The sequence below is a fragment of the Petaurus breviceps genome, unplaced genomic scaffold, assembly GCF_028583685.1.
Source record: "Petaurus breviceps papuanus isolate PSGF00001 unplaced genomic scaffold, PetGlider_PUasm1.0 64, whole genome shotgun sequence".
Lineage (NCBI taxonomy): Eukaryota > Metazoa > Chordata > Mammalia > Diprotodontia > Petauridae > Petaurus > Petaurus breviceps.
The window spans coordinates 3397021-3410599 of NW_027186428.1; the positions used below are offsets into that span (position 1 = coordinate 3397021).

General features: G+C 35.5%; 1 protein-coding gene across 1 annotated transcript in view; it reads left to right on the forward strand.

Annotated features, from left to right (window-relative positions):
* The window catches only part of TDRD9 (tudor domain containing 9), a 239348-nt gene that overhangs the window by 116772 nt on the left and 108997 nt on the right, over positions 1-13579 (forward strand). The window contains exons 12-15 of the mRNA XM_069103712.1: positions 1219-1273; positions 1684-1768; positions 6048-6105; positions 7562-7666. Of these exons, the coding sequence (XP_068959813.1) occupies positions 1219-1273; positions 1684-1768; positions 6048-6105; positions 7562-7666 (303 nt within the window). The remainder of the gene's footprint in view (positions 1-1218; positions 1274-1683; positions 1769-6047; positions 6106-7561; positions 7667-13579) is intronic.

The following is a 13579-nucleotide window of genomic DNA, read 5'->3' on the forward strand; positions in this document are numbered from 1 at the left end:
ACCAGATAGCACCTCAGCTCAATGCATTTAAATTTATTCTATTTAAAATTTTTAGGTTAATAGTTTCTCTGAACCTGAGAAGAAATCAGAAAGTGTGGAGAAATAAGATTTCATAAATGACACATGAATTTTTGTTCACGGTCTAGAAAAATGATCAGAAACACTTTCTTCTTCCCTGTTATTTAGCAGTAAATGCTCTATTAAATGGATGACTTTATGGAAACTCAATAACCACAACAAGGAATTAAAGGACAGGCCACACACACAGAACTTATCATAGGGGTGGTAGGGTGTTCTGCAAGACCAGATATCTATTCTTACATTACTCAACAGGTATGGAAAAAAAAATAAAGAAAAAAATAACCATCAAAGGAAAAAAAATTTTAAATGGGTATGTGAGCAGTACTTTTTATAAAAATTAGGCTGATGTAGTCATACATTTTTACTTGTTAACAAACCTTTCTTTTTGGTTCTTAAATAGAGGGAAGGATACAAGCAATATGTCAGTCCCTTATTTAGTTTAGGAGTATTTTCCCCCTCAAGTGATTGCTTCAGAACAAACGGAAAAAATAATTTGAATTTAACAGTTGAAAAGGGGGCTTGAATTTTACCCCACTCTCAAATGATTGTCTTAGAGGAGAGAAAGCAATACAAAGCCCTTCTTTCAAATGATAGCCTTGGTTGGGGGGAGGGACCTCAAAAGAAAAAGGTTTGGAAATACTGGTTGCAGAAATTTCCAATAATGCGCCTCTCATAATTTATAATATCAAATGGGGTAGTAGGCAAATTCAGATGCTAGGAAAAGCATCCTATCCTCATTTTGCTATTGGATTTGTCAATGGTCTTTGTTGTTATGTTTATGTGTCTTTGGGAAACTGAAGTGTACTTGGTAGTGAGTAGAAACTTACATCCTTGTTTTGCAAGGTATTAATAAAAATTTTTTTATAGGATTAAAAATTTGAGTCTCTTAAAAGCCTTAGTCTTCAAACTAGTTGGGAAAGACACACTTTAAGGTTGACAGAGAGCTTCATTTTTATAACTATAGGTACCATTTTGACCTATCCAATAGACCTCTTAAATAGGAAGCAGAATATTTAAGAGAAAATGGAAATAAAAATGGATAGAATTTATGTGAAAAATCATCATCTTGATTTGAAAGTTGGTTTTTGACAAGTTTAAAACTGTATTTTAAGCCTAAATCTTTTCTTCTTTCCCTAGGTTTAGGTGAAATAAACTACATGCATGAACTCCTTACAAACATGATTCACAAAAGGTAGTTAAAAACATAAAAAATAGACTAATTTTTAAAAAGTTGAATTATTTCTTCATGTAGTAAATCTTACAGCCATTTCTAAATAAGTATAGTCAAAGCATAGTTACTGATCATGTTCTAAAATATCATATATAAGTTTATTTTCAGTTAAATATGTTTAAAAAGAACATGAATCTTGGAGTCAGAAAACCCTTGGTTTAAGTCCCATCTTTGATGGTTAATAACTCTGTAACGTTGGGAATGCCATTAATCTTTCTTGAGTTTTGGTTTCCTCACAGAAATGAGTATTTTAACATTCACAATACCTAATACTTTACAGAGTTTCAGGAAAAAAAAGTTTTTTTCAATCTTGAAATGCTATATAAGCGTGAGATATCATTGACATTTTATGTCGATATTCTGTTTGTTAGACTGCAGGTTTATTCTCTCCATTCCAGTGTGACTTTGGAAGAACAAAATAATGTGTTTTTAACTCCAGTCCCTGGGTACAGAAAGGTGAGAAAATTGGAAAAGATAGACGTTTAGTTGCATGTCTAAACAACTCATGTTTTCTTTTTCTAGCACTGTATGTTTAATGTTACCCTAGCCAGGTTACTGGGGGCAGCTAGGTGCCACAGTGAATAGAGTGGAAGATCTGAGTTTGAATGTGGTCTCAGACACTTATCAGCTGTGTAAGTCACTTCACCCTGTTTGTCTCAGTTCCTCATTTGTAAAATGAGTTGGAGAAGGAAATGGCAGTATCCTTGCCAAGAAAACCCCAAATGGGTTATGAAGAATAGGATACAACTGAAATGAACGAACAATAGGCAAGTCACTTAGCCTTTCAGTGCCCCCAGGTGTCTTTTCAAGAATATAAGTTGAAAAGAAGATACCTGTTAGCTTTGTAGAGGAAGTTTTTCAGCTGCACCAACTTAGTAATGAAATCACTGGTCCAGTCGCTTCATTTCCTCTCATCCTTTCCATCCTCCTCTCCCCAGTTACTACACTTATGGAAGGTAATCACTCTTTTGACTTATTTCCTAAACCGTGATTTGTGATAAGATAGCAGGGCCAAATGGATGGAGGGTGGATGGTCTTGAGCAACTTCATCTTGGCTCTGCCATCCTGGCTGTGTGAGCCTGGACACAAATCGCCTAGCCTCCTAGTGCCCCAGGTAACTCTCAGGATTGTAAACTCCAGACACACGATGAGTTCCTTACAAGAATGAAACTGGGGGTCTAAACCCCTTGCTCACCAAAAAGAAAATAATTTTCTGTGTTTAGAAGCTAATTGTCCAAACAATTGTGTGGCTAGTCCAATGTGCCTATATTTTCTCTCCTTTATTAGTTTAAATTCATGCAGCTACTAAATATTGTTGATTCTTCCACCAGTGATGTCCTTCATATCTGTATTCTCCTCTCCCTCTTCACTACTGTCATTAGTTCAACCCCTCATTACCTTTAGACTAAACTTTTGTAGTAACCTCCTAACTGATTTTCCTGTTGCTAGTTTATTCTTTGATTCTCTGCATGTGATCTTCATAAAACACTACTTTGATCATATTGCTCTGTCACTTAATGGTTCCCCATTGCCTTCTAGATGAAGTATTGTCCCACTTTGTTTCATCTAATTTTGGGGAACTTTAAAATTTTCATGGAAGAGACAGATGAGTCAGTAAGGTTAAAGCAAACTATCTTATGATAGGTTTATTTTATCTCATAAGGGAAGAGCAAAACTTAACATGAGACACCCAGAGGGTCTATGGGATAAGACAAAGGAAGAGATGCATCTGGGGAAATGATGGATTTGCTGCTTAGTCTGTAGTGGAGCATTGCATGAGATACAATCTCTGGTCTGTGGCAGGAAGAGGAAAAGGTCTTGCTGATTCTGAGAGCACCTCTCTCCAGACTTGGCACCTTAGGCTAAGTGAGGCTCTTGTTATTCTTCCTGGGTCCCATCTGTAGTTCACTGATGCCCACTGGTACCATGGTGAGGTCTTACTCAAATGCATCTGGTTTTCCATCTTTGATATCATGGTCAGAGAGCCAACAATGAGTAAGATTCCATGGGAAATGTTCCTGGTATGGCTGAATCCAGAAAAGGCACAAAGAAGAGATGTTTCTAGAACTGACTCAGACTGCTGTAGGAAAGACTAGGCCTGAAATACTAAGAGTTCTTCTGAACTACCACAATCATAAATTCCTTATGATATTTAAGGCACTACACCCAGAGTTTTTTAACCTGGGGTCCAGGAACTGTTTGAATCTTTTGACATTTAGTTACAATTGGTTTTCTTTGTGACCATATGTATTTTATTTTTAAACATTTAGAAGCACTATTCTGAGAAAAGATCCATAGGCTTTTGTGCTAATATCCATCAAAGAGGTCCATGGTGCAAACTTGCACTCATTGCTTTTTGTTCTGTAGCTAAGCAGAAAAAGTCTAATTCCTTTTCCATGAAAAAGACAGCTATCATATTCCTGCTTAATCTTATCAGGTTAAATAGTTTTTTTCTTCTATAGACTAAACACCCCCATTTATTCTATCAATCTTTATACAATGAACTTCGGTTCTTTTACCATTCAGGTTGCACTTCTTTTGATGTTTTCCAGTTTATGATACACAGACTCACAAAATTTTGACTATATTCTAATCAAGGCAGAATATGGTTGGCACTAAGATCTGCTTTTTCTGTCTCTTCCCCCTTCCCCCCTCAAAAACTTTTATTGATGATTTTCTTTATTCATTATCATTTCCAAGTGACTTTTACTTTATTTTATTATTTTTTGCTGTTGTTGCTTTTTTTGAGGGGGTAAGGTAGGCAGTTGGGGTTAAGTGACTTGCCCAAGGTCACATGGCTGGTTTTGTGTTAAGTGTCTGAGGCCAGATTTGAACTTAAGTCCTCCTGACTCCAGAGCTGGTACTCTATTCACTGCACCACCTAGCTATCCTGTGACTTTTACTTTAAACTAATAAGGTTGATCAATTATGGAGAATCAGTCAGCACTATGGCCATTTTTGACAATGAGTGCCTCCTCTGCGTCACTAGTCCAAACCTTTCTCTATTATGAGGAAGAAAGTGTGTTCTACCATTATTTCTTTGGAATCAAGGTTGGTTCTTATAGTGATCATAATTTTGCTGTTTTGTTTTCTTTTACATTCTGGTTATTTAAAAAAATTGTTCTCTTGGCTCAGCTTTCTTTGCTCTATATCATTTTATATAGGTATTCCCAAACTCCTCACTCTTATGTGTTTCCCTTAATGTAGCACAAAGCATTAGCTTTTTAAAATTTTGATATCAAATTGTCAACCTTGATTAAGCTTGCAGTTCAGATATAATGTCAAACTATACCTCTTCAAACTTGTACTTGTGAATTTTGGAACCCATTTATAAGACTTTATGTTTATCCTAATTAATTTAATCTTATCTCCTTCAGCTCAGTGTTTTAGCTTATAAAGGCTCTTTAGATCCAAACTCTGTCATATAAATTTGGTAAAGATTATTTTCTGTGCCTATATCAAAGTGATGGATACAGATGTTTAATAGCATAGAGGCAGGTGTAATACCCTCAGGAATTATACTGAAGATTATTTTTTTGAAGTTTACGCTGAACTGTTAATGACTTGTTTTTGAGTTCAGTTATTCTATCAATTCTGTTCATCAAAATTTGAGCTCATCCGATTGTCCTTCCCTGTAGCTTTCCATCCTTCTACAAGAATCATGAGACACATTATCAAATACTTTGCTATATGCATATGTATATGGATGTGTGTATATGTGTGTATGAAAGTATATCCTCCCTCTCCCCTCTTCCCTGCTAGTCTTCTCTTGTAAGCATATCTTAAATTCATACCTCTTATGATATCTACCATAGTGATCTGTGGACAATAATATATTTTTTTGTCCGGACCTGTGATTTTCATCAATTTAGGGGGCTCCACAGTGAGGGCACTCCCTCTACTAATTCAGATATGTACCTGTCTGCAACTTATAGGCTTGGAGAGTTGCTTAGAGTTATAATGTCAAACTCAAATGGAAATGACACCACTAACTTGTAACATAAGGATCCCTGTACTGACAAAAAAAAACACATTAACATTTTCTACATTTTATTGTATTTTTATGTATTTTGTTAAATATTTCACAACTACATTTTAATCTGTTTAGGGCTGCACTCTGATGTGTTGCAGGTACAGGTTTAACATGTGTCTCTGGCCTAAAGCTAGATCAGTTAGACATTAAGTGATTTGTTTAGGGTCACATATCCAGTATATATCAGAGGTGAGTCTTGAACTCAGGTCCTTTTAGACAAAGCCATCCTTAGCTTTACTACCTGATACTGTATAGTATGTATTGCATAAATAATGGTTGTATGAACAAACTAAATGGAACTGAATTTGAAATCCTACCTGGTTATTCACTCAAGTGAAGGCATAGTAGGTTGACAAGAATGGAACCTTTAATGACAGCTTGGAAACTAGTAGTGTGACTATGGGAAGATCACATGGTTTCCTCCAAGCTTATTGTTTCTTATCTGTAGAAACCAGTAACAGTCCTTTCTTACAGAATTATTTTGACAAAAATGCTATGTGAACTATTGTTACTGCTTTTTCATGATGGTACTTTGTAAAAACTTACTTGATTTAGACACTTAAATTTTTAGAATTGCTCTTTCAAAATAACTTATGCCTTGGAAGTACCATTGAGGAATTTTATAATTTTCTCATTTAGGAGATTCCTTTCTACCTGTTACTCATTAAGTATATACATTATATGATATTTTCTTTTTACTAGATTATTTTATCTACAAACATAGCAGAGAGCTCTGTCACAGTCCCAGATGTCAAATATGGTAGGTGATATATCTGTTTTTCTTATGAAGTAAAAACATTTGCAAGTATTTTTCTTCCTTTATCTTCTTTTTCCTCTCCCCTTTTTACCTATGCCAACATCCTTTATTGGAAAAGAAAAATTAGCAAAATTTCTCCTCATAATTCCCTCTTTATCTTTCTATAAATAACTACTTCCCTGTCTCCCAGTGAAGTCATTGTCTAACTGAAGTGACTGGTATTAGGTGATTTTTCTGAAATTGGGGGAAGGCCCTGCGAATGATTTAGATCAAGGCTCCACGATTATTGAGCTGTGCCTCTGAAACTAGAGAACAAATCTCATTCTTTCATCTTCTCCCTTTAACCCTATCAGTTGCTATCCTCTGTCACTGAGGAGGGTTGAAGGTATTAGACAGAGATATAGTTAAACCTCTGTGGTTGGAGGATGGAACTTTGATATTTAGGGTCAGGATGAAGCAGATGAAGCGGAGAGAAGCCTGAGACAGAGCAAAGGAAATCGGAACAAATAGACATGAGATCATACACAGGACGATTTTCAGGAGCAGCTATAGGGCAACTTGGGCAATGTTGTTTTTTGTCAATCCATATATTTCCTTCCCTCTTTGTACAGCTGTCAGGGGAAAGGAGCAAAATTAATGTGGTTCAGACTAGTAATTTTTTATTTCTAACTTATTGATAGTGGTTTTAAAAAAGGATGTCTAAATTTGTGAATAGAATATTCATTTCCATAAACATTTGAACATGATCGGAATAGTTTATAAACTAGGAGCATCACCTAGCTCAGTTCTTGAATTGCTTTCTGATATTCCCCCAGATTGATATTATGCCTTCTTATTTTTAATGCTGTAAATCAATATCAAATAATTTTATGTTGTTTGTAAGTATATCAAATATATGCAAACATAGACATTAAATGTATAAGAAGAGTTTGTTTAGTTATCTGCACAGTTTGAACCTTGGACTGCTTTTTAGATGACATCTTATTGTGAGGTTCTTTCAGTACTTAAATAGCTAGCTTTTGGTTGGGAGTGCTTTCCTTAAGAAGTGTGTTGTGGGTTATTAGATAATATTAACCTTTTTAGTAATCCATTTCAGTTCAACAAATAATTAGTGTACACTTACTATGTATTTGGTACTGTGCTTGACACCAGGATATTAGGGAAGATCAGCGATATTGAAACAGTCCTTCTCAAAAGAGTGTAATACATTTTAGAAAAAAAAAACCAAAATAGCAGTGAACAAATTATGAATTTATAGAATCTCAGATTTGGAAGGGACCTGAGGTTATCTAACTGAAACCTACCTGAAGCATCTTTTGTTTACATTTTATTTCAAAATTCTAAATCTTGTCTGCATATTTTCTTTGGTAATTTTACATACCTTAATATGTATGGAATATATGGAATTATTTCTTTTTGACATAGTGTTTGTGATTTTTCTGCCCCCTTTTTGGTACAGTTATAGATTTTTGTTTGACTAGAACACTTGTTTGTGATGAAGACACTAATTACCAGAGTCTCCGACTGAGTTGGGCTTCTAAAACCAGTTGTAATCAGAGAAAAGGTAAGAAGCATTACTTTGTTTGTAATATTAGAAAATAGATCTTGTCAGGTTTGTAAACTCCTTTGGAATAATTTAGAGAATTTAGGAGATTCTTTTTTCTTTTCAGGCACTTGGTGCTCTAGAACAGTAATTTATTTGCAAGTTTTATCCTCCCAATAAATGTGACATCCTAATATGTGAAATTTTACTCTTGTGAAATTCTAATTTAAGGATTAAGGAAATAATTTATTTTACTTACGTATACATCTGTGACTTCTTTCAAATGCCCTGTGCATATTGGTCCTAGCTTTTGGTCTTATGTATAGCAAAGGTGAACTAAGAATAGACACTGTAGCAGTGGCTATTGCAAATAATTGCTGCAACATGACAGAAATTTTACTTAAATATACAGAGAGATTCCTAGAAGATTACGATAGTCAGTGAATCCTCCATTCTTAATCTGCTAGAACCTTTTCTCTAGGGTCAGTGCCAGTTTCTGTTGCTGTCTGTATCAAATCCGTCTTACCAACCTTTACTTTTTTCTCCTTGTTTTAATTCTATCAAAACAAAATCTTCATGCTGTTATTTTTTTTTATTAAGTTCTGTAAGTTATGATTCCCAGATCCTAGTGTCTCCCCTAAGCTTATACCCATTCATCACCTAATGCTTCTTGGACACCATGAACTTGATATCTTATAGACATCTCAAACTCACCCATGCCCAAAACGAAATTACCTTTTCCCTCCAAATCCACTGAATTCCATCTTTCACTCAGTTCCTAAAATGACTTACTTAACATGCATCTCATCAGGCCCCCCTCCATTCTTAGTGAGCCCCATTTGTTCCTTAGGACTTCAGGGATCCAATATCAATTCCTCTGTTTGGCCTTGAAATTTTTTTTTTAACTTGGTCCCTTCCTGCCCTTCAAGTCTTCCTCCACTTTATGTCTTCCCACCTACTTGATAATCTAGGCACACTGGAAAACGTGCAGTTCCTTGCACATGGCACTCCATTTGTCATTTCTGTACCTTTGCACTTGATCTGTTTTCCTCCTCCCATCCCCTTCTCCTTCCTCATCTCAGCCTCTTAGTGTCCTTGACTCAGCTCAGATCTCACCTTTTGCAGGAGGTTTTTCCTGGCCTTTTGGTTGCCACATTGTGTGGCTGGTCCATATTAAGCCTACAGTCTTTTAAGATTCCCCAGGTCTTTTTCAGATAAATTGCTCCCTAACCAGGGCAGCTAGATGGCACAGTGGATAGATTGGTGGACCTGGAATCAGGAAGACCTGAGTTCAGATCCAGCCTAAGATACTTCCTAACTATATCACCATGGGCAAGTCACTTTGCCTCTGCTTCCCTCAGTTTCCTGATCTGTAAAATGAAGATAATAATAGCACCTGCTTGTTGTGAAGATCAAATGAGTTATTATTTGGAAAGTGCTTAGTACAGTACTGGGCACGTACAAGGCACTATGTAAATATTAGCTGCTTTCCTTATTTTTTGATATTGATAATGATATTTCCTCATCTTGTACTTGTGAAATTTATTTTTTGAGCCCAGGAATAAGACTTAATACTTTAAAAAAAAATTTCATCTTTTTAGACTTAGTGTACTCTTTTAGCCTGTGAGGATCTAATTCTGTCATTCAGTATATTGACTCTTTCTCCCAGCTTTATGTACATCTGCAAATGTAATGAGTATGACAATTTATGTTTTTATCCAAGTCATTGATAAAAATAGTGAATAGCACAGGGCCAAGCTCAGTCTCCTGGTATACCTAGGAGGAGACCTTCTACTGAATTGAGATCAAACCATCATTAAAGCAGGCCCGCACAACCTATGGCCTGCCAAAATATTTCCCAGCACAGAAGACTGTTCTTTGAGTCTAACCATCCAACCAGTTCGGAAGCCATATGATTATGTTATCATCTAGTCCATATGTTTTTATCTTCTCCATATGAACTCATGAAATATTTTATTAAATATTTTGCCAAAATCATGGTAAACTATGTCTACAAGATTCCCCTTATTTACCAGTTACTAACCTGTCAAAAGAAATAAGATTAGTTTGGCATGACTGCTTCTGTTTTCTTTTTAATATTTTTAATTATTATGAAGTGAAACATCAACAAACATAGACATTTCTATGTATATACAAAGTATATACTGTGAAATATACTGACTGTGAAACTATGATATGCAGCCTGTTATTCAGTCTAATACTCATTCAAACACTGCCTACTTTTTGTGTCCTCTTTTGAACTTCCTTTTGCTCCCTTTTCTGTATTTTAAAAAATGTTTCATTAAATGTCTTTTCCTTTATATTTTGGTATCACTACCTCTTGAATCTTCCCCCATAAGTCTCTCCCCTCTCTTGATCATCCTTCCAGTTGTCCCATTTCCCCCTCCTCAAAAACATGCACACACAAAACCACAAAACTATTCCATATAACAAATTAATGTAACAGAGCAAAATAATTTACAGCTATTGTTTTGTATTATAATTTAAGATTTGGGGTTGGCTAGGTGACGCAGTGAATAAAGCACCAGCCCTGGAGTCAGGGGGACCCGAGTTCAAATTTGGCCTCAGACAGGTAACACTTACTAGCCATGTGACCTTGGGCAAGACACTGAATCCAAATTACTCTGCCTTCTCCCCTCCAAAAAGCAAAAAAAAAAAAAAAGATTTGGTGCCAGTAGACCCTCTTCATTCCTAATTTTAAAAGTAATTTAAGATTCTTTTGTTCCTCCAGTTGAATCTTGTTATTTTTTTAATACTACAAAGTAATTATTTTGTAGTAGGATTATTGTAGCACTGAATTTGTAAATCAATATAGGTAGTATTATAATTTTTCTCATATTGGCATGAGCCAACCATAAGCAGTTCATTCTTCATTTATTTAAATATGTGTTTATTTTTATATAGAATGCTTTGTAAAAGTATCAACATAATTCTTTGTTGTGTGTCATGATAGGTTTATTCTCAGAAATTTTATACATTCTTTAACTAGAATGACAGGGATTTATTTTTCTTTTTATTCCTCCTGCATTGCGTTGGCAATATACAAGAAGGCTAACTAATTTTTTTTAGTATTATAATCATATACTTAATTTTTATTTCAATTAATATTTAGTTGATTGTTAGAGTTCTTTAAGAAAACTGTTATGTCATCTACAAAAAGCACTAATTTTGTTTATACTTTAGCTGTGTTTATTCCCTAAATTTCTTGTTTCTTGTCTGATTGCTATAAACAGTATTTGAAGAAGAGTTTATCAGTCAGTCTAGTGCTTGCTGTGTGCCAAAAACTTTGCAAGTGCTGGGGATATAAGGGATACAAAGAAAGGGAGAGATAGTGCCTGCCTTTAAGAAGCTCCCACTCTAATGGAGAAAAACATGTAAGATGTATACAGAGTAGAAGGAAGGTAATTTTAAGAGTATGATGCAGCAGTCTCAGGTGTGTATAGGCTGGTGTCAGGAAAAGCTTCCTGAAGAAGGTGACATTTGAACTGAGTCTTGAAAGAGTCTGGGGAAATTCGAGGCTATTCTGAGGAGGGAGATAACTAAAGAGAAAGGGACTATGTCCAAGGAAACTGCGAGCAAGTGTGGATGGATTGTGAATTGAGTAGAATAAAGCCTAGGTAGTGGGACAGGTTATGAAAGCTTTAATTACCAAACAGAGGAATTTACATATGATCCTGGAGGTAGCATAGAGCCACTGGAAGAGAATAGATGGGGTGACATAGACCTTTGCTTTAGTGAGATCAGATTGTTTATTAGTAGGCTTATTAGGAGGCAGTAGAGTAGTCTAAACATGAAGTGATTTTCAGGAAGAAATAGTAAAACTATAAAAGTTTAAACTTTCAGTGTTGTCACAGAACTCAGATATAACTAAAGGATTAAACAAGAATGAAGTTAAATACCTAAATATAGTTTTTTAGAAAAGTTAGGATAGATTTTTGGCAATTTCTAAATGGGAACAGAAAGGAGCAAACATATCTTGAAAGTTGTACATGGTGTCTTTATAAAAATTTGCCATTTACTAGGATATAAAAACCTCATAGGCATGTAGGAAAGTAGAAATATTAAGCAGATCCTTTGCAGAATAACAATAAAACAAAATCTATATTCAGTAAATGGCCTTTGATAGAAGAATTTAAAATCAGAGAGAAAAGAACTTAATCCTAAAGAAATTATGGATCAAAGAACAAGCCATAGAAACAATAGGAATTCCATCAAAGAAAATGAAAATAATGAAATAACCATAAAATTTTGAGATATAGCCAAAGCGGTTCTGAGCGGGGTAGACAAGGTAATTAGGGTTAAGTGATTTGCCCAAGGTCACTTAGTTAGTAAGTATGTCAAATGTTTGAGGAGTTAGTAAGTATGTCAAGTGTTTGAGGTCGCATTTGAACTCAGGTCTTCCTGACTCCAGAGCCTGTGCTCTATTCACTGTACCACTTAGCTGCCCCAATAGTAGGACTTTTGTTTTCTTATCCAATACGCCACTCTTTTTTGTTACATTGAGTTGTTCAATCTTTTCACATTTAAAGTTATGAGAACTAGATTTACATTTTCTTCCATCTATTTCTAAAACTTTTTTTTTTGCATGTTAATGTTTTTTTCCCCTTCTGCTTTATGTTCCTTTAGTTACTTTACTGCAATCTTTTTTTAAGGTGACCCTGTTCCCATTGGCTCTCTTTCCTTTACCAGTGATGCTATTTTCATTTTATTCTCATTCCCTTTCCCTTTAGAGTTTTGTTGATTAGTTCCATTCTCCTGCTTTTATTTGGTTACATACATCTTCCTTTTTTCCCTCTAAGTCAGGTTTATTCCCCTTTATTCTCTTCCTCTTGGTTTGTTAGTCTTTTTAATTCCTTTTTTTTTTTTGATGCCCCTTTCCAAAAAGGAATTTTTTTTTATTCTTTTCATTATCTATCTCCTGTTTACTCTAGACCAGGGGTGAGGAATCTGTGGCCTCAAGGCTCTCAAATGAAGCCCTTTGACTGAATCCAGACTTCACAGAACCACTCCCCTTAATAAAAGGATTTGTTCTGTGAAACTTGGACTCAGTCAAAAGGTCACACCCAAGGATCTAGAAGGCCACATGTGATTTGAAGTCTGCAGGTTCCTCACCCCTGCTTTCTACCTTCTCTGGTTCATAACTGGTTTCTCTCTTTTCCTCGGTATTCTTCATGTAATCACATATTCCAAGGTATCCATTTTAGGCTCTCCCCTCTGCTTTCTGCCTTGTTGGGCTTGCCCCTTGGGTTTTCCATTTCCATTGTGCCTCTCTCCCAGAACAGTGCCAGTTATTGTAGGTCTTAGAAAAGCACACTGCCCCATAGTACAATCCCTCCTTTGCCACTGATCTATATTCCCTCTTGTTGACTTTATTTTCCTGTATTTTTCTGTATTTGCCTGGAAATCTTTCTGTGTCCATTCTCTTCCACTCCTCTGTATCAGTTATCCCAAGGGAATCCAACTTTAGAAAGATAGGCTTTACACCTGAATGAAGGATAAATTAATTGTAGGAGGGATTGGAGAAATACTGGGGAGAGACTAGAGACAGGAAAACCAACAAACTATTGCCACGGTATATTACCATAAAGTGAGGACCCCTGTACCAGGGTGATAGCAGAGAGATTTAAGGAGAAGAGGTGGAGATGAAAAGTACTACAGAATCTAGGGGACTTCCAAGAGCCAAGATGGTGGAGTAAGCAGTAAATCATTGTGACTCCCATATTCACATCCAAGCAACCATAAAACAGGTGCCCCCAAACAAATCCTAGAATAGTAGAACCAGCAAAAAGTTGGGGTGAAACAACTTTTTAAAAAATATTTATTTATTTTCAGTTTTCAGCATTCATTTTCACAAGATTATGAGTTCCAAATATCTTATTTCCCAGTTGCATGTAAAACCATTTTTTAACATTT